The 24,248-nt window shown below is 36.9% G+C and overlaps 1 protein-coding gene across 1 annotated transcript in view; it reads right to left on the bottom strand.

Annotated features, from left to right (window-relative positions):
- Positions 1-23,244, bottom strand: part of HECTD2 (HECT domain containing E3 ubiquitin protein ligase 2) — a gene marked incomplete at its 5' end in the record, with an annotated part of 33,060 nt that extends 9,816 nt beyond the window's left edge. The window contains 12 exons of the mRNA XM_010157029.1: positions 767-899; positions 2,925-3,032; positions 3,921-4,017; positions 6,164-6,287; positions 7,799-7,947; positions 9,363-9,472; positions 10,585-10,630; positions 12,710-12,774; positions 13,362-13,451; positions 14,332-14,434; positions 17,113-17,251; positions 23,115-23,244. Coding sequence (XP_010155331.1) covers positions 767-899; positions 2,925-3,032; positions 3,921-4,017; positions 6,164-6,287; positions 7,799-7,947; positions 9,363-9,472; positions 10,585-10,630; positions 12,710-12,774; positions 13,362-13,451; positions 14,332-14,434; positions 17,113-17,251; positions 23,115-23,244 — 1,294 coding nt within the window. The remainder of the gene's footprint in view (positions 1-766; positions 900-2,924; positions 3,033-3,920; positions 4,018-6,163; positions 6,288-7,798; positions 7,948-9,362; positions 9,473-10,584; positions 10,631-12,709; positions 12,775-13,361; positions 13,452-14,331; positions 14,435-17,112; positions 17,252-23,114) is intronic.
- Positions 23,245-24,248: the final 1,004 nt, after the last annotated feature.

Raw genomic sequence — 24,248 nt, 5'->3', positions numbered from 1 at the left:
GAAAGAGCTATCGGCAATTAATGTTCTCAGCAGATCTGAGGACATATTTAGGACTTAAAGCTCTGGGCCTTTAGAAGGAGTCCTATAAACAACAGAGTATCACACATTTAAGGAAAATGAACACTTCCAGGCAGACAGACAAGCTCTTGCATTCGATCAATGACTATCAGGTGTTATACTGAAGCCCCTAGAAATCATTATTTCTAATTAAAGAGCCAGCCTAGGAACACCTTAACCCATTACAACATCAGTAATGTATCCATGCACAGCTGAGGAAAGCTGACTCGTGAGAAATATTAGTGTGGGGAAAAAAAACACATGCACATCCATCTACAACAATACAAACCAAGTAGATTGAACTGCTTGTTTATGAATGCTCATTCATGTCTTCCAATCTCCTATTTACTAAAAAAAAAAAGATGAATCCTAATTCTAATCCTTTCCATCGATCAGAGATTTTTTCAACCTCTAATTCTGCTATACCACTGAAGCAAAATCTCAGTTTTTCAGCAATGCTTGAACTTGCTTGCCAAAAGCCAAGATCTTCAAAGCTATTCAAGTACTTTCCACACTCTTCCACCTTCCTCTATACCAAAAGTACTTCTCATCTATATACAACTCTAATTTACCTGCTTTTGTTTTTACATCAATTAGTAACTGCTCTGCCTAATACTGGATTAATGAAGAATTCTTATCCATAATTTCTTTGATAATTTAAAATTAACAAATTTTAACATTGTACTTCAGAACATTTATGAGGACTCACCATAATCTGGGTGAAAAATCTGGCGAATCAGAAGAAGAAACCATTCTTTTGTCAGGCCACCCATATCAAGACCAGCTTCCCCCACAAATGTGACTTTCAACTTCTTTTTCAGATCTGCCCTCTTCCTTGCTAACTATTACAAAATAGGTAGGAAAGAAAAAAAAAAAAAGTATTATCATTATCTCTAGCCATAAAGAACACCACTCTTGCTTTGTTTAAAGTAGCAAATTGCATCATCTCCTACTAATAGGTCATAACTATGCTAAAAAAATGATTGCGGTGCAGAAACAAGACAAACATGACATCATCAACTACCTTGCACATGGTGCCACTCTCTAGGCTTGTAAAGAAGTTAGGTGGTATGCAAACAGACTCTTAATAAGCTACTAGATACAATGAATTGAATCTGCCTGGAATATTCTGGACCTATACAAGTTTTCGGACCTACACAGAAGACATAACAGGAAGAAATGACAGATTAAAAAAGAAATTAGGTATCCTTTGAAGATTTTAGAAATAACAAGGTACCTAAAACTTTCAATATTTGGACACAGTTTTGTTCAGCATAAGATACCTGCCAGCAAGTATCAGCTGTTTGTAAAACTGTTTTTAGACAATGGTTACAAGCTCTTTTCATTCCTCTGTCCTAGGAGACAGCATTTCATCCAGGTATGCAAAAGACCTGCAAATATTTAATTATAGCATTTCACAATTAGCAGTGATCTTTCAGATCAAGTTCCTATACAATTTATCTTTAAATCATTAACTTCCAAGCTCTGGAGAAAGTATTTAAACCAGTCAGGAAGATTCATGCACTAAAATAATTTCTACACTATTAGATGCTAAAGTAAATTCCTGTTGCACCAATTTTGTAAATATAGGCATTTTTATTATTTGACACAAACTATTTATTAGGTGAAGTGATTTTCCTTTGCAAATTTTGGGTTTTTTTAATTTGAAATACAAATAAGACATCTTTCCCACCGCTTCACTTGTGAGAATACAGGTAATATAATACATTCTTACCCATCCCTGATATGGGCAGAAGAAAACATCAGAAATAAATAGGAGAATATTTTGGCTATCAGAACTTTTAAAGTTAGTCTTGTTTTTTTCAGTGTGGTAAAAAAACCAAAAAAAACCAAACAAACAAAAAAACCCAACCTACAATGACTGCGAGAAAGCAGTATTACCACTCATATTTCTTCTATCTCAGGATAGAAGGCCAAAAGAGACAGGCTTTAATTTGGGGAAGTTTAAACTTATGTTTTCTGAATATGAGCAATCAGAATTTGTTTGGTCTTGTTTTCACCACTTAGACTTATTCTTCAATACCATCAGGCTGCTTTACATGAGAAAGAGCAGGGAACTAGATTTCACTATTTCATGTCAGTAGGCAAGACTCAGTGGATACTGAAGAAGTGGGCGATGAGGCACTGGGACAGGTTGCCCAGAGAAGCCGTGGATGCCCCATCCCTGGAAGTGTTTAAGGCCAGGCTGGATGAGGATTTGAGCAGCCTGGTCTAGTGGAAGGTGCCCCTGACTGTGGCAGGGGGGTTGGAAATAGATGATCTTAAGGTCCCTTCCAACCCAAACCATCCTATGATTGTAAGAATTGCCTAGTTTAATGGACACATGTTTAATTTCTAAAAAAGGAAAAAATTACATTCAAGAATTTGAGGAATTAGTTAAAATCAAGATAAAAACTTAAGAAAGCCTAAAATAATTCTTATAAGACTGTGAAGTTAGTGAAGAAAAAGAAGAAAAATATTCGACAGAACAAACTCATTAGAGATTAGTCACTTACTATTCATGCTTCTACCATGGAACCAAGTCCTACATAACCTGATAATTATGCGCTAGGTTCTTAAGAAAAATTACAAACACAAATACATACTGCCTGGCATGCAAAATGTATGTTCATTATGGGCTTAGCTATGGAGCAGTACGAGGATGGAACATAAAGTTCAGAATGTCTAACCTAATCTGTTCTGCAGCACTGCTATTGTGACAGTAATTCAGTTCTTTTTATTTAGGATTATACAGTTATATTCCCAATTTTTTAGTGCAGAAAGATATAAATATGACTTATCAAACTGAAATCCAAGTGTAATAGCTACTCTTCAGCAACACACCGCTTAATTACATTTTTTGTTACCTCATCAAGTGAATCACTGACAAGGTGTGTCCTCCTCACTTTCACATTTAGAAACAACATATTCATGTCAGGTTTCTGTCTGCGAGAGACTTTATCCACAAGGCTTTGCTATTTGAATGAAAAAAAAAAAAGCCATCATACATGGAGTATCTTCATTTAAAAACCAAAGTGCCACACTTGTTAAATGTAGAAATTCCTTAGTATATTGCATTAAAGACTTACCCAGGTGCAATAGCTGCTTCAGTATCTTCTAAGGGATGCAACTTCTTTTCTACTGCACATAGCACGGTTCTGGTATAAATGCTAACTTATCAGGAAGTTTAACAAGAAGGCAGCAATTGTGCAGCAACCTTTTAAACTTCCCAAATAGTTAAGAACATACCCATAAGATTCTGAAAACTGGTTTGTGCTTTACTTAGCTATTCACAAGACACGTCCAGCAAGACAGAAATGGATACGTTGTGGTGTTGCCACACTGAGCACTGAGAAAACCAGTACCACCTAGCACCTGAAGAAAATTACCACTGAAGGAGGCAGACAATGCCTCTTTCAAAACAGAAGAGGCTGCCCAGAAGCAATACCTCTTCTGTGACTTGCGAAGGTACAGTTGCATTCTGGTCTTTCGTGACCACATATCTTCACAGAATTAAATAGGAAACAGCCCAAAATTCTCATGGAATTTTTCTTCATAATTAACTTGCTAATTTAACATGCTAGCACATTAGGCTGGTTTCTCAAAAAAAGAAAAAAACTACTGTAACATTTTCTCCACAACACTGGTATTTATAAGCATCCTAAAGATAAGCACTTTAAAAACTAGTGAAAGAATCCAGCGCGAATGTTTACAGACCAGTAATAATAAAATAGCTCAAGTTCTTTCTCGGTGTAGTCTGAAATACGATGATGAATATTTAATAGTGGATGAAATAGCAATCTAACAGAAACTTATACAATACCAACAGATGAGACACAAACTTTTATCACTAAATGACTTACCCGTGCAATACTTATCATCTGCTGTTCTGAGTCTCTTTGAATAATAACTTTTTTTGCTGCTATAGAAATAATAAATGGGTATTGACAGAAAGAAAACCTAATAGGAAAAGAAGATAAAAATATTTCCTCTTTAGCATCTAGCATATGATTTTCTTTTTGAAAATACAGAAGTGAACCTTTGGACTATCATTCAGCAACTACCTTCCCTCCACTGATAGTAACTTGCAAATAGCTGCTGGTTTTTTGTATTGTCTACACAGCTACTCAGTTCAGCAGAACAAACTGTTCTTTGCAAATACTACTAGAAATTGTAATTAGTAATAATACTTCTCAACAAAGCTCCTTTTTATTATTATTATACATCTAATAAAAAACAGTCAACATTTTCTTTAAATACTAAAATTTAAAGAAAATTATGTCTTATTATTAAACACAAGACAAACAGCTATCTCAGTGCAGCATTTGTAGATACACAGTAGAAATATTTCTGGTTCGGCTTATTTGCCAATGAATTACAAAGGAACTGATTTTCTACAGGTCCTTCACAGTTATAAGTGTTTAGAACTTCTAAAATATCAGATCAAACCCACATTCCACTGTAATCAAATAATGCAAATAATTTTGAAAACCTTCAGAAATCATCAAGATAAGAGATTTTTTTTTGTAACTGGTTATTTTGGTGGTTTAGCTCATGCACCACCTAGCAGGAGTTTATACTGAAATACCCAGACCTGCAGACACTGTGTGTGCATCTTCCATCCAGACTGCATGTGCACCCTGAATCCTGCCTGTGAGAAGCTCTGGGTTCTAATGTATTTAGGAAACAAAGGAAAACAAGGAAAAATATTCTCACTTGGTCTCCTGGAAATCCTAATTCAAAATATTTTACCAAGGAGTGTTGACTTAGTTTGAAGAATTATGTAATTTAATATATTTCATATGGAAGGTAAACCAGGACTTACTCCTACTTGGCCTTCTTAGTTTAAGCATGTACGTCTTGATTGTAATTCTTTGGTGGTATTTTTGTTGGTTTTGTTTGGTTGTTTTGTGTGGGGTTTTTTTCCTTATTTTTATTTTAAGTGGAACAACACAGAGTTAAAAATATGTAAAATTGGAAATAAGTGTGGTTATGACAAAGTAAAAATATTAAATTTACTTTAAGAATAAAGACAGCTAGTCTACACTTCAGCTGCTCCAGAAATTATGTATCAAATAAACTTTATTCTGATACATATTGACTTCCCAGCGTTCCCCCTAACTGAGAAGAACTGGAGCAGGTGGAACCCTTTTAGAAGTTTTGGATGTGTGTACTGAAACAGCTAGATAGTGTCAATGGGAAAAAAAAAAAGCTGGAGCTCAGCAGTGTTCAGATTCCAATGCTTTGACTGAAACTAGGCAAAGCTACATTTAATGCTATCGTATGTCATGGGTTTTGGGTTTTTTCCTTCCCATGCAGAATATCAGGTATGAGACAGAAGCCTAGCCAAAAATACCTGCCTTGGTAGAGCAAAATATGCTCTGCAAGAAAGCTACATTTGGATGGCTGATGTCTTAAATTACCTTACTTAAAAGTGTCTTGAAATATGGGGAAATCTTAATTGATCTTGTGATTCAAACTATAAAGATTGAGTGATTCATACTGATTATGCTGAAAAATACAGCTATACAAAATAACATTTTTATTAAGAAACTGTTAATAAGATTTTAAAAACTGGAGCATAAAGATGAAATGCCTGTTTCTCTATATGTTTCTAAATCATACTGCTGGCTGCCTCTCACAAGAAGTGAAATACCTTTGTATGCTTTGATCCTGTAAAAACTTAACCTGTATGTTTATTTTCATGTCACAGAAATAGAACAATTAATTTCACTAGAACAAAAATGATCGATGACACATATACACATAATCAGATACATTTTCAGTATTAAGTGGTAAGAATGCAAAGCACCACTTTCTATGAATATACTGGAGGTTAAAATGTTTGTAATAAGACACAATTAGAAGTCTATGCCAATAAAATATTCACATTTTTATCTACATTTTATATTTTTTCTCCAGTTTGCAAAGGCAGAATTACAATTTATTACAGTCTTCGATCCATACAGTAGCAAGTATAGCAAGTAGTAGCTATAATATGCTTTTCTAATAAAATACAATATTTAATGTGGCTATACATACACATAGAAGGTAGATATACATATTATATGACTAAATAAAAAAACCAACCAGTTATTCCTCTTACCTGTGAGAATTTCCATAACATTGCCAGTTATGATATTCTTCCATAAGATCAATATGATCAAGTGTAGAATTATAAAAGTCTGTATATGAGATAATAGGAGGGCTGATCAGACTATTGGCAGCATCTACAAAGAAAACACAAAAGTCTTAAAATGCTGCCTGGATTCGGCACATCTTTCTCGGCATCCTGGGCACCAGTGACCTCAGGAATTTGAAACCAAATCAGCTACTAACAACTCAGTCTTAGCTACAGAATTACAACTATAACATAACACCATATGACATCATATTAATTACTGTAGAAGACAGTAAGTCCCTAGTTCAGCCCATTTATAAAAGAATCTCCATTTGACTCCAGCCCTCTTAATGACATACACTAAGTTAAGGTTTCACGGATAAAGAATGCTCTGTTCTGCTGAAATCAATAAAAAAGCAGTTTGATTGATGGATTTCTTAAACAACCTCATTTAGTTTCAAACATCGCTATGGATATAACAACATCTACATGCTTTCCAGATAACAATTATCTGTTTGAGTTTGACGCCTCTTTGCAAAAGGGATGGAAAGGGAGGGGCACAAAACATAGCATGCAAAGACATGCCTATTTCTTCAGGTAACTACTATACCATCTACACTCACCAGAACAAAAATTAAGTGCTTGACCAAATGAAGAATACCAAGTCACATTTAAGCTATCTCACGTAACATTCTTATAAAGTCAAACAGCTAATAGGTTTTCTCTACTTGCACTTAAACATAATGTAATATTGATGTCAGACAGAAAGAAGTGTATTTTGAATGACTAAAAATCCCTTTTCTCAGAATTAAGGAATTAGCAACTCTTTCCTAGATGATCAGGCAACACACGTTTTGGCTTTAGATACAGTTGAGCTTACATGTCTAAACTGTCGCTCTGGACAGGCAAGACTCTGCAGAATGCTTTTAAGGAAAAGTTTTAAGTTGACAGCTAAATGAATTCACCCTAATTCCAATCTTAAATTTCACTTGGTGGTTTAATTTTCTCCTAGAAAGGAGAAAGGGTTTTTACCCTTCAAAAAAAGGGGTCTGACCTTAAGCCTCCTATTTTCATAGTAAAAGCTCATCCCCCCAATAGCCTAGTTACTAGAGTGGAGGAGGTTTACATTTGCAATGGTCAAATCTGCTGTGTTCTCTGTTGAGCTGGACAGGGATTTACTTTTTTCAAGCTTCAGTTTTGGACCTAAGAGGTATGTGCATTTCTTAACTTCGCTTAGATGCTAAACACTTCTGTGGGGGTAAGCCAGTTACAGAAGAAATTCAGGCAATTACACATTTAAAACAGTTTGTCTTATAAGCCTAAGGGAAACCTTAACTATCAGTTATTTCTGTGGATTTTGTCTGAACATTCAACTGATGCTACAGGAAAATGATGTACAGCAATTACGCTGTACTGGAAAGCAAGACTTGACAGAAGATGATGCTTTTTGTTGCTTACTATGTTTTGGCGCTTTGTTGTAGTTCATACTGTGCCACCATCATTGTCAGTCTTCCTCAGGAGAGGTATAAACTATCCCTCTCCATATGTGTGCGTGTGTACGTACATATATATACACACACACACACACACACGCATACACAGTTCAAGAAAAATACCTACTAAATAAAGCCAGGACTTTGGTTGCTGATGGAATCCACCAGGTACATTTCACCATAGGTGGAAACTCTTCAGGTTTTGCAGGAAACAGGCGTAAAGAAATAAATTGCAGTAACCTGTCCACCAGCGGCTTGAACCTCCTCTGTGAAATCCTAAAACAAACACGCTGCAGTTACTGATGTGATCACTGTCCATGCGAGAGTTTATATTATCAGATTTCAACGTGGTTTGGATTTTTTTTTTAACATGTTGTCCTATAAATGAGAACAAAATTTCAAATATAAAGTTTGGTAGAAGCAAGCTTTTAAACACTGGCACACAGCAATGCGCTTCAGTGCATCCCTAACTAGGCTTTTTAATATCTGTGATTTGGGGGGGGGGTTTTTTTTGGGGCGGGAAAGCAAGCAATGGAATCATTGCTTGTTCTTAATTTTAGTAAACAAAAAGAAAAGAAAAATCCTTAGCTCTTTCGCCCCATAGTGCGAATACTGAGGAATTTTCAATTTTTTATTTTGTCATACTTGGTCCTATTGAATAAAGAGAGGAAAGTACTTCAAAATGCTTGTGACAAGTGCACATTTTAAATTATGTGATGCACCACTTCCATAATATCACAACAATACACATTTGTGTAACTATATTAAAGCATCCTTTTCTAAACAAGACCTCTCCTATTTTAGTGGTTTAGATTTCTAATTGATGTTTTAAGAATAAAAACATCAATATGCCTATTGCCTTCTTAACTAAAAGGGTAAACTTTATTTGTACATCAATTCAAATGCAATCAGATATCACCACAATTTTAAGCAAAATCTAGGCATAGTACATGGGGAGAGGAGGGAAATATAATTTCCATCCTTGCAGAGAAGAAAACCCATTTTTAACAGATTCCCTAGAAGGTAAGGGAAGTGTGAATATTCAAACATATTCAAGCAAACACCATTCAAACTTTTTTTTACCCCAGACCAAGTTTTTGCACAGTCATCATAAGGAAGGCAACCTGTATACCAACTTAAAAGCCTCTCTTTAGACAGTTACCCTCATTTGACTTTAAGTGAAGTGCTATTAGATTTATTTAAATTAACCAAATAACAAATGCCCTAACTACGTGCTCTCACTAACTCTATTATGCTATGAAGCAGGGAATCAATTTAATTTGTGGTTTTCATACAGTAAAGTTACAGTATCTTTTATAAACTATGCAAGATAAACCTTTATTTAAACAAAGATCAAAAAGATGTTTGTATTAATAGTACCATTTAAACATGTATCTAAAAAACTTAAATACAGTTTTAGTTATTTTTGCATGTCATGGAAAAATAAGTTATTTTGCAATTAAGGCTTTTTTTCATAAGATATTCATTTACATACATTATACACCGTTTGCATCTATAAATCAGTATCACTTAGTGGACTATGTCCAAATGTACTTTGAACACAACAAAAACAATCTCTTTAGTCAATTAACTTTCATATAATTTATAAAACAGTCAACATCAATGGAAATACAGTAACATTTGTAATCCTAAAAATGGAATTTTAACTTTTATTTTATTATTTTTTTTACTTTTTAGACCAGTGCACTAGGAAATGATGGTCAGCTTCTGTTAAGGCTGCTATCTGTCTTAGCAAGTGAGCATAGATGACATAAGTAGAAGTGTTACTAAATTGAGGATTCTGAAAAAGATTAAAAAAATGTGTTAGGTTAATAAACTGCATAAAGGGAAAAAAGTCATTAGGATTTTTTCTTATGTTTGTTGTTGCCAATACAATTATACAGGAAAGGAAATCAGAAAATTGCTGACAGTAGTAAAACTATATTAAAAAAATATTTGCAACTTCTAGTAAAAAAAAATACACAACTTAAAAGATAGAAGTATAATTTTTTTGTTTCAAGAGAAAGCCCATAGGTAATAAAGGCAGCAGTCAATATATTTTTCTGGGCTATCCTTTACTGTGTTGCCCACGGATTGCACTCCTCTCAGTGATGTGCTTTCCATCTCAGCAGTAAGTATTCTCATAGCTGCTGTCTTCCCAGACATCAATCCAAACTTATTTTCCCTCTTACGAGTTCACACATCAGCAGGATATATTCCTTATAGTTCACAGCTAGCATACCACCCCAGAGAAGAAAACTACTGTCTCAAAAAATTAAATTGCCATCTGATCTTCTCAAATAACAGCAGAAACCTCTCCTTGTGTGGAGAGGTGTTTTCTACACTGGCAAAATTAAAGGGGAAGTTTGCTACCAATGCAAATCAACTATAGTAGTAGTAAAGGCAAATAGGTTAACACAGACAGAAATCAGACAACGTAGCCAGTCAGATAGACTGGAGAGTCTGCTGGACAAAGTTACAGCAATATCAAAAAGTGCATATACTGACACTTTCTGGAAGGATCAGAGTTAAGCACATCAATAAAGCAAACCTCAGAATAAGAAAGAATTAACAAACAATCAGCTAAAATATTTGTTTTTTCAAGCCACAAATTGATGGGAAACAATTGCATGTCTAACTGCTAGTTTATCATTTTAATCTATGCAACCTTTCCCCATCAACTGTCTTCCATTACGCTCCCATTCCCATCATGCATAACTCTCGTGGTTTAACTCCGGCCAGCAAAATACCACAACCCTACACTTCTTCCATATTTTAATACACTCTTAAAACAGGAAATGAAGTGTGAAGTATCTCGGCTATACAAAGTATCTGGTTTGCACAGTATACTGGTTTATAGATTAGAAGTTAAGCAGACATATACTTTAACTAAAGAGAAGGTATTTTTCTTACCTGTAAAAGTATACAGTATGCTCTAAGATCATCTTTTGTTCGTGGCCTATGAATGAATGAAATAAGCAGAACCGTATGTATACATCACATAAACACATGAAGTGTCTTGAAATCGTGCATCCTACGATTAAACTGTGCTTTGCCAATACGTGTTCAATAACATATTTAAGGATCTTCACTGCTCTCAGAAACTGAAAAGAACACAAAGATTCTGACTACGCTCCAAGGGCAGTAAGTTGTGTTTGAGCATGTGTCATTTGTGGCGGATCACAAGAGAAAAGACAAAAGAGACAGAATTGAAGAGTAAGTCCAAAGAGGGAAGTCCATTCTGTTGTCTGTCTTGGGTGAAACTACAGAAGAGTTCATTTGCCCCGTCTTAGGTATTTCCTGCCAGAATTCTCCACATGCTTCTACCACTGCAGCCTCTGAACTTCTTGCTGTTTTATCTGCTTTGAGGCTTTTACATAACCACGAGCACACATGCAGCAACAGCACAGAAAAGGTAGAGTAAGGTGGAGAAAAGAATAGCCACGGGCTGGGTCACACCTGAGTCACAAGGCACTGTCTCTTGCTCTATCTTTCTGTCAATCAACATATACCTTCTCACTTTATTACTTCTTGTTAACACCACTGTCATCTCCAAACCTCCTGCCTCTGGGCCATCCCTTTCTGCATCCTGCACTGCCCTTTCTATGCCACTGCCACACATGAACAGTATTGTGAAGTAAACTTTGGATCCAGGAATTATCTAGGTTAAAACTTCCTACTTGCTCTTGGGGGGTAGGCAGGGAAAATATGGTTTACTCGATAAATTCCTTAATTCAGCTCACAGTTTACTGGGTTTGCATGGCAAGGTTTTGGGGTGTGTGTGGGGGTGCTTCTGTGAGGAGTTGCCAGAAGCTTCCCCTATGTCTGACAGAGCAAATGCCAGCTGGCTCCAAGGTGGACCCACAACTGGCCAAGTCAGAGCCCATCAGTGACAGTGGCAGCACCTCTGGGATAATGTATTTAAGAAGGGGAAAAAACAACCTCAACCCACAATTAGGCAAGAGAAATTGCAGCCAGAGAGAGGAGTGAGAATATGTGAGAGGAGTAACTCTGCAGACATCCAGGTCAGTGGAGAAGGAGAGGGAGGAGTGCTCCAGGTGCTGGAGCAAAGATTCCCCAGCAGCCCATGGTGCAGACCATGGTGAGGCCAGCTGTGCCATGGAGGGTCACAGGGGGAGCAGAGACCCGCCTGCAGCTCAGGGAGGACTCCACACTGGAGCAGAGGGACACCCAAAGGGGGCTGTGATGCCATGAGTGGCCATGCTGGAGCAGGCTCCTGGCAGGACCTGTGGCCACACCAGGGACCCACGCTGGAGCAGTTTGTGAAGAGCTGCAGCCTGTGGGAAGGACTCACATTTGAGAAGTTCATGCTGAACTGTGTCCCATGGGAGGGACCCCACGCTGGAGCAGGGGCAGAGTGTGAGGAGTCCTCCTCCTGAGGAGGAAGGAGCAGCACAGACAACATTCAAACCCTACTCCCCATCCCCCTGCACCACTGGTGGGGAGGAGGTAGAGAAATTCAGGAGCAATCCTGAGCTCAGGAAAGAAGGGAGGGGTGGGGGAAAAGGTGTTTTAAGATCTAGCTTTAAGTTCTCTTCTACTCTGACTTAATTGGCAATAAATTCATTTTCCCCAAGCTCAGTCTGTTTTGCCCGTGACTGTAATTGCTAAATGATCCCTCCCAGTCCTTACCTCGACTCACAAACTTTTTACTGTGTCTTCTCTCCCCTGCCCAGCTGAGGAGGGGAGTGACAGAGCAGCTTTGGTGGGCACCTGGCCTCCAGCCTGGGTCAACCCACGAGACACAGTTCAGATGCCTGAAAGATTACACTGGCAACAAAGACCTGAGATGCTGGGGGGAAATATATGCTGTGTTTGGGTCTGCCTCTCAGGGTTTCAAGGTCAGCTTAGAGAGGTCAAGGTAATTTCAGCAGATTTGCCTGCCAAAAGGAGACAAGTTATTAAGAGACAAATAAATTGTATCAGAACATTTTTGTTCTGCGGCCAAAACAATAAAGACAAAAGTACCAGTTTTAAGTGTTGGCACAGCACTAATGGAAACATTTATTGTAATTACCCTTTCCATTCTTGTAGCAAACCATTAATTATTCCTTTTAGGACTGACTTCTGAACATCTTGAGGCTATGGAAAAAAGGAGAGAAAAAAATCATATTTTATGTAATTATACATATTCTATACAAGATACTGTATGAACAAGCAAGTTTGTTTTTCTTGTGATTCAAGCCACCAAACATATCTGTGTGTTATGATGCTGAGCTCCTAAGTATCTTTCCTCACAGACTGAGGCTTGATGTTGTGTCAATGGTGGCTTTCAACGCTTTAAACATCAAAAACCTTAAATATAATTTCTAAATTAATCCCTTTGTTTACTAGGCACAGTACATACTTCGCTACCCCCATCCTCACATTTTTCCTTATTTCCCACCATGAACTGTCCCATCACTGTCATAACTTGCAAGAAGTCTTTGAGATCTACCACAGTACAAACGGTGCATTACTAGTAGCAAAAATTTCCTCCTCTTTTATTAGAGCAATTTTTATGACTCTATGGCAATTCTCATGGGACCATTTTAAGTATGTTTTCAGACACTCTTCAGAAATCTTGCCTATCTGAGAAAAACTTTTGGTATAAATTACTTCCTATCAGATTTCCTTGCTGAAGTAATAGTTACAATGTTTTAAAACATGAATTAGTTTCTTCTACTTACAGTATTTAATAAGGCATCATAGACAACATTCACAAATTTTGCATTGATTCCAGAGTCTTCAGTGGTATTAAAAGGAGAATTGGTATCTTTCTGTAAGTTAGATAATACATGAAGTTTTTTGGTTTTGAAATGTTTTGAATATTTTAGCTATCTCTGAAAATAAAAGCTTAACAGCAAGTTTAAACAAAACACGTACAGATATAACTATTCATTTTTCCTTATTGAAACATAAGAATCTAAGACCTTTTATAAATCTGTGAAATACGAAGCTAAACGATATCAATCTTGCACACTGGCAATATTCATGTCACTCCATTACCTCGCTGGTCTAGTGTAAAAATGTAAGAGGCTTTCAAATAATGAATTACACTGAATTTTCATTTTCCATCTTTGTTGTCAATCCATCAGACAAAAGCAACAAAATCATAAGCATTCAGTATTTAAGTAACTAAAAGTCAGATTATTTTGTCCAGGTTCAGGCCCTACTGTGCATATCAAATATCATAAGCACATTTTGCCCCGTTAAAGGCAGGAAATACTAATTTAGCATGAATTCAGAAAGTTTTCAAACGCAAATATGACCTTTCCCACGGAAACCCGAGTATGCCATCACAACATAAGAACAGCTATACTACTTGAGCCCATATCGTGCCTTTTTTAGGGACATGGAATTTCTGTTTTGAGATTTGCCTGGGCCTCTATATTAGCTTGCATCTTTTAAAGCTGTAGTTTGTGTAGAACGTATCTACACAGTCAAAGTGTCACAAAATGAAGTATATACGCTTGAAATATAGTTGCCTAAACTGGAATGAATGAAACAATGCAATAACAGATTGTCTGCCAAAGCCAGGTGAGATCATGACAAATGATCTTAGTGGCCTTCAGTAATTAGCTGCAAGCCTTTAACTGATGTTTTTGTAAACACTGTGAAGACATAAAGTGCTAAATAGTATTATGGACTTTTTTCTACCTTAAATGCAGCATTTATCTCCAGGAAAGAATCAAATGTTGTAGAATAAAAATCATGCACAGCTTTCCAATCTCCTGATGACTTAGCTTTTTCCACATCATCCCTAGGAAGAATATATTAAAATATTGTTAATGCAAGGGTTGAATCTTCCCAACCACTAAGACTTTAGACTGCACTGTAACTCACAGCTTTCCTCACTAAGAACACCTCGAAGACAGACAAGTATAATATCAGTATCTTTCTAACATCTTCCTTGTCATTTTAAGATCGGGGTATTACAAGAGAACAAAAGCATAGCTTGTCTTTGACACACCCAAGCAATATCTCTTATTCAAAATGTTAAATTCATGGTGTCAACAGTTCAGTATGTTAAGACAAATAATTAACAGAATAGAATTACTCTGAAGATAAACTGACATTATAAAATTTCTGAGACTAATTTATTTAAGTATGCAGGCTCCTGAACAAGTCAGATTCATTATCATTTGTACAAAATGTTATTGCTCTTCAATTTTTCAAATAAAACTTAATCTTTGCATGTGACTATACACATTCCTTAAGGGGACAGCAAAATCAATGGATTTACTCTTAAAGTCCTTCTAAGTATATGGACCTTTTTAAGTATAAGTCCTTTTAAGTTTAAGGACCTTAGAGTAAGTATCTCTAAATGAAATTTTGCATATTATCATACATTAAAAGCAAAACAAAACAAAAAAAAACCCCAAACAACCTTTGATGCAGAATTTTATTTTAGCGATCTGCAGTGCTGGTGATACAAATCCCAGTTTGCTCCCCTCAGATAATTTCTTTGTACTGGATCTTTTTAAAAAAGTTATCAGTGGGACATACCACACATGCTAATGACTCTTCAATACTTAAAAAGATAAAATTCTTGCTAATTACAGAATTAGGCAGCAGTCATTAGATACAAATCTGAATATGGAAATAAATTCAGCTCTTTAGATCACCTGAATACCAACAAAGGACCACCCCTTACCAAATTTTCTTTTATACCTGTATAATTTTCCACCAAATACACACAATGACTAGTCAAAAATCTTTCCTTTTCCTCACTGAGAGCACAAAATTCCAAACATGGAAAAGAGCAATGAAGAGTATATGCTCATACATCTCTTGGAGAAACTGTGATTTTTTTTTTTTATTCCATCTGTTTGAAAAATAGAAGAATCAGGCTTCTTCCTAGGAATTCTTCTTCCCATTTCCTGACCAAGACTATCGTACACTAAAACACTCAAGGGGTATTACAGCAGCGTAATGCTGCTCTGTGGGCATGAAGGCAAAAAACCACCCACACTTGGAATGAATTAGTAAATACCCCTCTAAGAACACATTTACTATAGAGAAATACTCTGCCAACATACCCAGGGGGGTTGAAACTAGATGATCTTTAAGGTACCTTCCAACTCAAACGATTCCATGATTCTGTAAGTACTGCAAGCAGAAAACCCTGGCGTAGACACACCTTCTGCCATTAGTTTTTTCAACAAAGTTATGCCATTTCCTCAAATGACAGTGTCAACATCACAATTTTTAGGAACATAGCTGTGTTAAGTAGAGGGGGGAAAAAAAAAATTCTCTATTGCCTTATGCCAACAGTGAACCAAGCAAAGCCAGCAAAACTTCAGGGTGTAGACCTGACATCTGGGAAACACAGCTGAAAACAATCCTGGTGGTTTCCCTGGGGCTCTCTCTTAGCCTAGCTAAGCTGACCAAGCATCAGGTACTGCGTATCATAACAGCGCTGGAAGAAATCTAATGCAGACACAGTTTTGATTAAACGTCCTGTACTGACACAGGAAAACAGAAGTGGAACACAAGACACTCACATAATTCTACTTTCTAGCTGAATTGGTGTTATGGGGCAGCAGCAAAAATATTGTTTGCACAGACTCTTTAATCTTAAAGCTCTTTTTACTTAGACAAACAAAACATAGTGCTTCTCCTAGAGAAGTGCTAGAATAGCTTACATTTACACTGCTTCAAATTGTGGTCACATTAGCAGCACGTATTTACATGAAAAAAGTACGTTTTTTGCTAAAAAAACTAATGTTGAAAATGAATGCTTTTATCATAATGCATGAAGAAAGGCAATTTGCACTTTTAGGCAAAGTTAGAAATAGTGCAGCCGTATAATCACTGCTCCAGGTGCTCAAATATGATGTGTTTTTCAACAAAGTTACGCCATTTCCTCAAATGACACTGTCAACATCACAAGTTTTGGGAACACAGCTATGTTACTTGACACATTTAATACATTACACTTAAATACTTAACACATTTTAATACACTTGAATACTTAATACATTTTAATACATTTACACTTAAATACCTTTAGGTGTCTGATGTGCAGTGTTTCACACAAGACTGATAACGCTCAGTACCTCAAAGGACAACATACACTTCAATTGGCAGTACAAACAAAATACCTAAGATTGAAACAATTTTCCTCCCTACAATAAGCCATACATATCTTTTTTCAAAACTAAGCATCCACTGAATGTCAGGAACTGAACTTCTATCCCTGAAGTACAAGCTTTGCCATTTCTTGAACAGAACAACACTTGAAGATACAGAAAGTATTTTGATAATTGTTACTGTGAAAATTATCAGTCCCACCATCACAACCAGACTAACTACTACTAGTCACTCAATGCATTGTTCCCTCATTTGAGATGAACAAATTCAAATGTATGAATTGGGACAAAATGGAGAAAGTCCAAAGAAAGAAAGTACAGTATTAGAAACACCAGTGCAACTTACTGAAAATCTTTCACAGTTTTGGTTCGGATAGGAAGGGAAGGTTCAGGAGGAATTGGTGCTTTCAGTTCTTGGGGTAGTGTATCTATAGAGATGCGCTGCTTTTGTCGTACATCGAGGCAAATAGGTGGTAGGTCTCTCACTTATTAAAAAGAAACCCAACAAATAATGAATACAATGCAATTATATAAGTAACAAGCAGTTAACTAGTTAGAAATAGATATATAGGAACTCTGGGAAAAAAAAAATCAAAAGCTCACATTGTCTGATTCTACTTCTTTAAACCCCTACTCATCCAAGTATTTTTCTTACCATGTGCTCATCCCCAACAGAATGGAAACTTCCACTAACTGAAGAGAAATAAAACCCTATAAACCAAAACGGTGTCCTGAGTTCGTAACCAAGACTTTGTGAACAAAGCGCTTCCTTCTGCCTACAGAGGGAGGAAATTGGCCAGTCTGTCTCCTGTCTAAGGCTTTCTGACAGAGAGCAGTCTACTACTTCATAAATGAACTGCTGGACAAAGTTGCAAATGAATTATTTTTCTATTACAAAACCAAAGAACAACAAGACAGATTTGCACAACTGAATTGCTGGTATACTGCTGACAAAAAAAAAGCAGGTGATCTGTATTCCCGTTCATTATTAGGGACAATAGCAAAATATTGTACTTTGATAAGATGCACTAGTATTGCATCAGTAATAACACATTAGTATACAGACAGCAGCATTCACATCACACAATAAAACCCCAAGTTCATATATTACTTCGTTTTTAGAAATGAGTGCTGCAGAATTTTCATTAAATCTGTTTCTAGCTGTAGATGTTCAACCTTCTGAACATTAAGCCAAGTGCCTTCTAAAGTCAGATGCATAATAGAAATGCCTATTCTAAACATCACATCCACCTGAACCTATAAGGAACTCAAGCCAAGAAAGTTAGAACACAATTACAAAACAAAGTCAATGGATGTCACGGAATTAGAGCTACCCAGGGTGATCCTGTTATATTTGCTGTTTGAAAGACAAACTGAGCAGTTCGTGACTGGTAGCTAGTAGTCACAAATAGTAGTGGTGTCCATTATTGTGTTCACAATATATATTCTAAATACTGTAATATACAAACTGCAAGACTGGCATTCCCTGCACCTAAGAAAAATTATAAGCACACCGAAGTCCAACTATTTTCTGATGTTCAAGAAAAGTCTTCAGTCAGTTTTCCTACACTGTGATACATAATTTTAGCTAGAGCTGACAGTGGAACATCTACAGTCTCCTAAAAGAACAACTCCAATAAATTAAATGGGAAATACAAGTCTCCTGTCTTGCAGAGCATTACTGCTAAAATGGTAGCATCTTTAAACATTTCTTCCCAATAACTTTGGCTGCCTATTCTAAGTACACATAGCAGTGCTTTAACAAGGTCTTTCTATTCTTCTCCTTACGTTATATTTGATCCTAGAACATTGCATGGGGTTTATATGTCAAGATTTTGGCAGCAGTGGGCCTGCAGGGGTGGCCTCTGTGAGAGTAGAGATGGAGCGGCCTCTATGCCAGACACAGCTGGCTCCAAAACAAACCCACCACTGGCTGAAGCTGAGTCCATAGGCGATGCTGGTAGCGCCACTGTGATAGTATATTTAATATAAGGTAAAAACATACCGCACAGCAGCTGAGAGAGAGAGAGGAGGAATTAAAACCAAAAAAGAGAAACCACCCTGCAGGCAGACAGCCAGACTAGTGAAGGAGAGGAAGGAGGTGTTCCAGGTGCCAGAGCAGACATTCCCCTTCAGCCCATGGAGAAGACCATGGTGAAGCAGGTTGTCCCCTTGCAGCTCATGGAGAGCCCATGCCCAAGCCGGCTGCTGGCAGGAACTGTGGCCCATGGGGGACCCACACTGGAGCTCTCTGTTCCTGAGGACTGTACTCCATGGAAAGGGCCCATGTTGGAACAGTTCCTGAAGAACTGCAACTCATGGGAAAGCCCCATGTTGGAGAACTTTGTCAAAGACTATCCTGTGGCAGAGGCCTCATGCTGGAGCAGGGGAACAGCTTGAAGAGGAAGGATTAGCAGAGATAAAAGTTTTGTGAGCTGACTGCAATCCCCCATTCCTCACCAGTTGGAGGAAAGGAGGTAGAAAAATGGGGAACAAAAGGTCAGCTTGGGAAAAGAAGTGGGTGGGAAGGTGTTCTGAATTTTGTTTGGTTTGTCTGTCAATACATTGATATCCTCAAGTCAAATCTGTTTTGCCTGTGTCAGGAATTGAAAGTAGACTCCCTGTCTTTATCCCAACCCATGAGCTTTTTCATCCTATTTTCTCCTCATGTCCTGTTGAGGGGGGGTATTGATAGAGTAGCTTGGTGGGTGTCTGGCAGCCAGCCAAGGTAAATCCACCAAAACCATGAAAAAAATTTCCAATTTAGCATATGCAAACATCCATTTTACTGACAGTGTCTTCTCAGATATTCTTAAAACGATTTTTTAGTTTGATTTATACCGCACATTTTATAAAATATAAAAAATTATATAAATCACTGTATAAAAGTGTCCTCAAAAAATCAAATATATTAAACCAAAATCCTCTATGAATTATCTAAGAACCCTCTAAACCTTTTCACTACAATTCCAATAGCAGTTGTTTTTTAAAATTAACCAAACATCAAAGCAGTATCACTACTCCACTGCCTACTCCATTTGTCACAGTAGGGAAATTATTGCTAACAAAATCCCCAAAACCCAAAGGCAGATTCTTTTCACTCGTGCTAATGACGGACACTGTCATTGTGACTTAACTCAGCCACCATTCATCAGGCAATAATAGATCAGAGTTGCACTCCACCCCTTGAGTATGGCATCAATAATAGATATGGAACCTTGCCCACTTTCACAGCTGGAATTTAAAGCTATCTAAAAAGAAGAATAGTAATTTTAAAAACAAAGTGGACCCATAGATACTAAACTAATTCAAGCCAAGATGCCAAACAATCCCACCATGGAAGTGCTCTGCTATTGCCCATCAGCCTCTGCAAGCAGGATGGACTAACTTAAAAGAAACAAGACTGTCTTATTTTTATACTCTGAGAAAGACAAGTAATTTTATTTTAGCTCTCATTCTGTCTTCTCAGTTTTAAATGGATTAAACATTGAATTACAACCAGCTGAATACACTGGAAAATATTCTCTCCGCTCTGCAGAAGAGAGCTGCAGACAGAAGCTGTTTCTCATTTCAGTAAATTGAGGCTGCAGGTGCTAAGCTGGTAACTTGCACCCTGTCAGTGATAAAATTGTCTTTGAAATATATACTGCTTACATTAGATACACTAAACCTGAGTTTTATTAATATGTTTAATAAACATTGCCAACTTCAGTATGTTTTGCCATAATTCAAGTTCACTTGTAAATAATATTTTTGAATGTTAGATTAGCAAATAAATCTAATTGAGATCTGTCACTTGAGTTCCATTGAGGAGAAACTTGAAACTTTATGTATTGAGTTGATAAGAAACGATAACACAATATTACAAGACAAGAAAAAACACAAACATTTCTGGCTGTTTGCCCAGTTACCTCAAGTTAAAAGATTCAGCACTGCATGACTGCTTAGGGAATGATCAAAACCTTTGAGGAAGAAAATCTCATTGCTGCAAAGCAGAATTGACTACTACAAGGAAACTTAGGGTGAATGAATTTAGAACAGCAGTTTTCTCAGTCACCAAAACAGCTACTGGCAGATGGTAATTTTCAAAGTGGGTAAACCAAACAAATCTTACTTGGTTTTGTAACATTATAAAAGAACTAGAACAACCTGGTTCATATATAAATTTCATACCAGATCATTGCTGCATTAGAGGACTTGTTCTTTAAATTCAGTATCTGTAGCAGCCATATAGCAAACAAATATCACCCTTGCTTTCATGCTGTATTTACCAGCATTACCTTTTCCACGCTTTTGCTTTTCAATGAAATTAACACTCTTTGAACTCAAGTATTGAACTAAAGTACTACCAGTATATGCACATATATGTACACACATATTCAAAGACATAGCACATGTACAGATAAACTGAAAAAAACCCCACCAACCAAACATAGTTCCAGAATTCCAGAATAGAAAAAGAAGCATTTTTAACTGGAGAAGTTTGTTTCAATTTTTTTCCATAGAATACACATACCTCCTCAAAAAAAAACTTGAGTGCACCTTCGACTGTTAGTAAAAATAATTTGGTTTTCTATAGGCAGGGTACCCTTGATCCTGAAATTACCAGAATATCTGCTCAATTTTACCAGTTGAGCTCTTCAAGAATATATCCTTGACTATAATAAACATTGCCATACATTACTGTGGTGAAATTTAACAACTAAGTACTTACGAGTCTGTGATTGCAACCCAGAAGTACCATGTGCAGCAGGAAACAATTAAGGCTTAAATAATGTAAGACAGTAGCTTGGAGTCTATGAATCAACTGCATGCATGCTCCTGTTAAAAAGGCTAGTGGCTGAGTAGTTAATATTGATAAGACGTCACTTTCAGCTTCTGAGGAAAAGAATGTTATCCAAGATAGGCAAAATATTTTATTTCTCTGAGGACTTTCAGACTCCAACAGTTGTTTACATGCAATTCACATACAAAGACTTTTCTTTAAAAATACAGAGGTGAGAGCAAAAACCACCTGAAGATTGTTTTTCCAGCTTTGTTAGTTCAACCTTACACCACTTTGTAAGAAACAACAGAGCTCTGGCCTGCTTTGCAGCATCTTTTTGCCTCACCCCAAGTATTGTCCTCAAGAACACCACTTCTACCTTAACTCCAGGAAGTTATGCAGCAGCGGGAGTATTCTTCAATAGCCCTCTCCAGCCATCTTTGTTTCCTTCGGTAGTACAAAGTGCCTTGAGCAGAGTACAAAATCCGCTCCAAGGCATCATTTACACATAATTGCCTTTTATGTTTCAGTGACTGCCTTTTTTTTTTTTAAAGTAGCAAGCACCTCCTTACTCCATACCAAGAATTGCTTAAAAAAAATTAACAATTGCTTGTACTTTTGCAGTACAGCTAGCAAGCATACAAATATGATTTTGGTAAGGATCCAATCCTGCAAGGCGTAAGCCACCTTTTTCTGCACAGCTGTGAAACTCACCGTAGCTGTCCAGAGTTTTGTTCCCAACTCGCACTACTGCCATCTCTGAAGTAATGCAGGCTCTCCATTTCCAGCCTTGAATTCAACAAGTGCTTAGAGAACCACACAATAATAAGCCTGAGAAGGACCTGCTCAGAGGCAAGATCAGCACAAACCTGACAAATATTTGTACAGCTTTTTATCAAAAGTCCCAAATTATTGCAATTCCATATGCTAGCCCAAAAGTCTAATAAAAATTTCAGGTCTAACCACAATGTCATCTCATATGGCTCTGTAATTCCAGCCTACCATACTGAATATACAGCTCCACTTTCACTCTTTCAATCAATTATTGTTACCTCATCGTAACACAACCACCTTCCTCCTTGCCTTTAAAACTCTTCAGAACTTACCAATCTTTGCCTGTGAATTTTATTTTGTGTCATCACTGGCCTTCATCTTCACCGAGAAACAGCAACTCTCAGCAACTGTTTCCCTTAAAGCCCTTGTCTCATCCCTGCCATCCTTCAGATGGCAACAGAAAAATCTTGTCCATGAAGTTCCAATGCAATTTCTACAGAAACTTCTATCTGACTGCAGTTAGAGAAACACAGAAGGGCTACTGAATCTGCAACTTTCTTTAAAACTTCAAATAATTATTTCATTCGCCAGGACCATTTGTTTTTCCTATCCAACATGTCTCTATGACATCAGCCCAACAGAGGATGAACTCTCATATATATCACTGCCTGTACAATGTAGAGCACAGCATAATTTAATGAACTCTAGATTTCTAGATTTTCTGGCACTACCACAATACAAATATTGGCAGAACACTGAGCACCTTCTTAAATTGGTAACTAAGTAACACAAGGCTTTTATTCTCTTACCATTTTTGATGTTGGGTATAACTAGTTGCGTAGGCGAATTTCTGTTTCCGATGCCTTCTTTCTTTTGGTTGATAGTTGTGATGAAATTGCTGAAAGTGGAAAACTGATTTTTGGCTCCTCTCTCCAACCCCTGTAATTAAGATGACAGGATCCTATAAAAGACTAATACATTACTGCAAGAGTAACCTTACTCATGAGATATTAGATAGAATATTTCAACATCTTTTATCTTGAAATCAGATTGGAAATACCTACATAAGACACAAATAATGATTCTGCAAGTTTGTTTCAAATTGAATCAGGGAAGAGACCATAAAATTCCTTTCCATTACATTCAAGAACTCAAGTATTACTTTGCAGGATACAAAGATTTCCTTGGGTTACTCTGAGGAAAGCACAATACGATTAGGATGCTTTCAACAATAGTCTAACTTTCTGTATCCTAATTTCTAACTATCTTTATATTTCTCACTACATCCAGCTCAGTTTAAACAGATGCAAGTGTCACCTATTCCTTTCCCCAAATAACCCTAATATACTGGAATAGTTTAGACAAATTTCCCAAGACTCAAAATGTGGGCCCAAAACTTCTATGTGAGCTAACCTGCTAATAAAATTTAAATACTGCCTACCCCTAATGATTCAAAATCATCAGCTAGCTAGAAAGGCTAGCCAACAAACATTTGTTAACACATTGCTAAAAACACCTGTAGGTGCTGCCACCAAGGAGTCTCCACAAGCCTTTGCTAAGAAACATTGAGCGCTAATGTGTTTTAACAGTGAACAGAAGTGAAATCACACTACAGACTTCCAAAGGATTGTGCCAATCGGGCTGTTTGACACTAGGAGTTATTAGAGGTATTTACTCTGGAGAATTTGCAAAGCATGGGTGGGTTAAGGGGCTTGCCCAAGATGACAGAAGTCACGTGATGGAGATTAATTTCCATTTCAGCTCCAAGTCACCAGGTGCTATCAGGTAAAGGTAGATCAACTTAAAAAAAATTGCACACTCTTCCTGTAGATCATGATTTTCAGCCTCACATTAACCTAAAGATTAATTTGCTTGATATCTGGTATCTGCGCTCTCAGTAAGAAACAAAATGTTTCCGTGCAAATCAAAACTGTAATTCTACA

The sequence above is a fragment of the Eurypyga helias genome, unplaced genomic scaffold, assembly GCF_000690775.1.
Source record: "Eurypyga helias isolate BGI_N326 unplaced genomic scaffold, ASM69077v1 scaffold12218, whole genome shotgun sequence".
Classification (NCBI taxonomy): Eukaryota; Metazoa; Chordata; class Aves; order Eurypygiformes; family Eurypygidae; genus Eurypyga; species Eurypyga helias.
The sequence above is the reverse complement of the archived record's forward strand: the minus strand, read 5'-3'. Positions and strand labels throughout refer to the sequence as shown.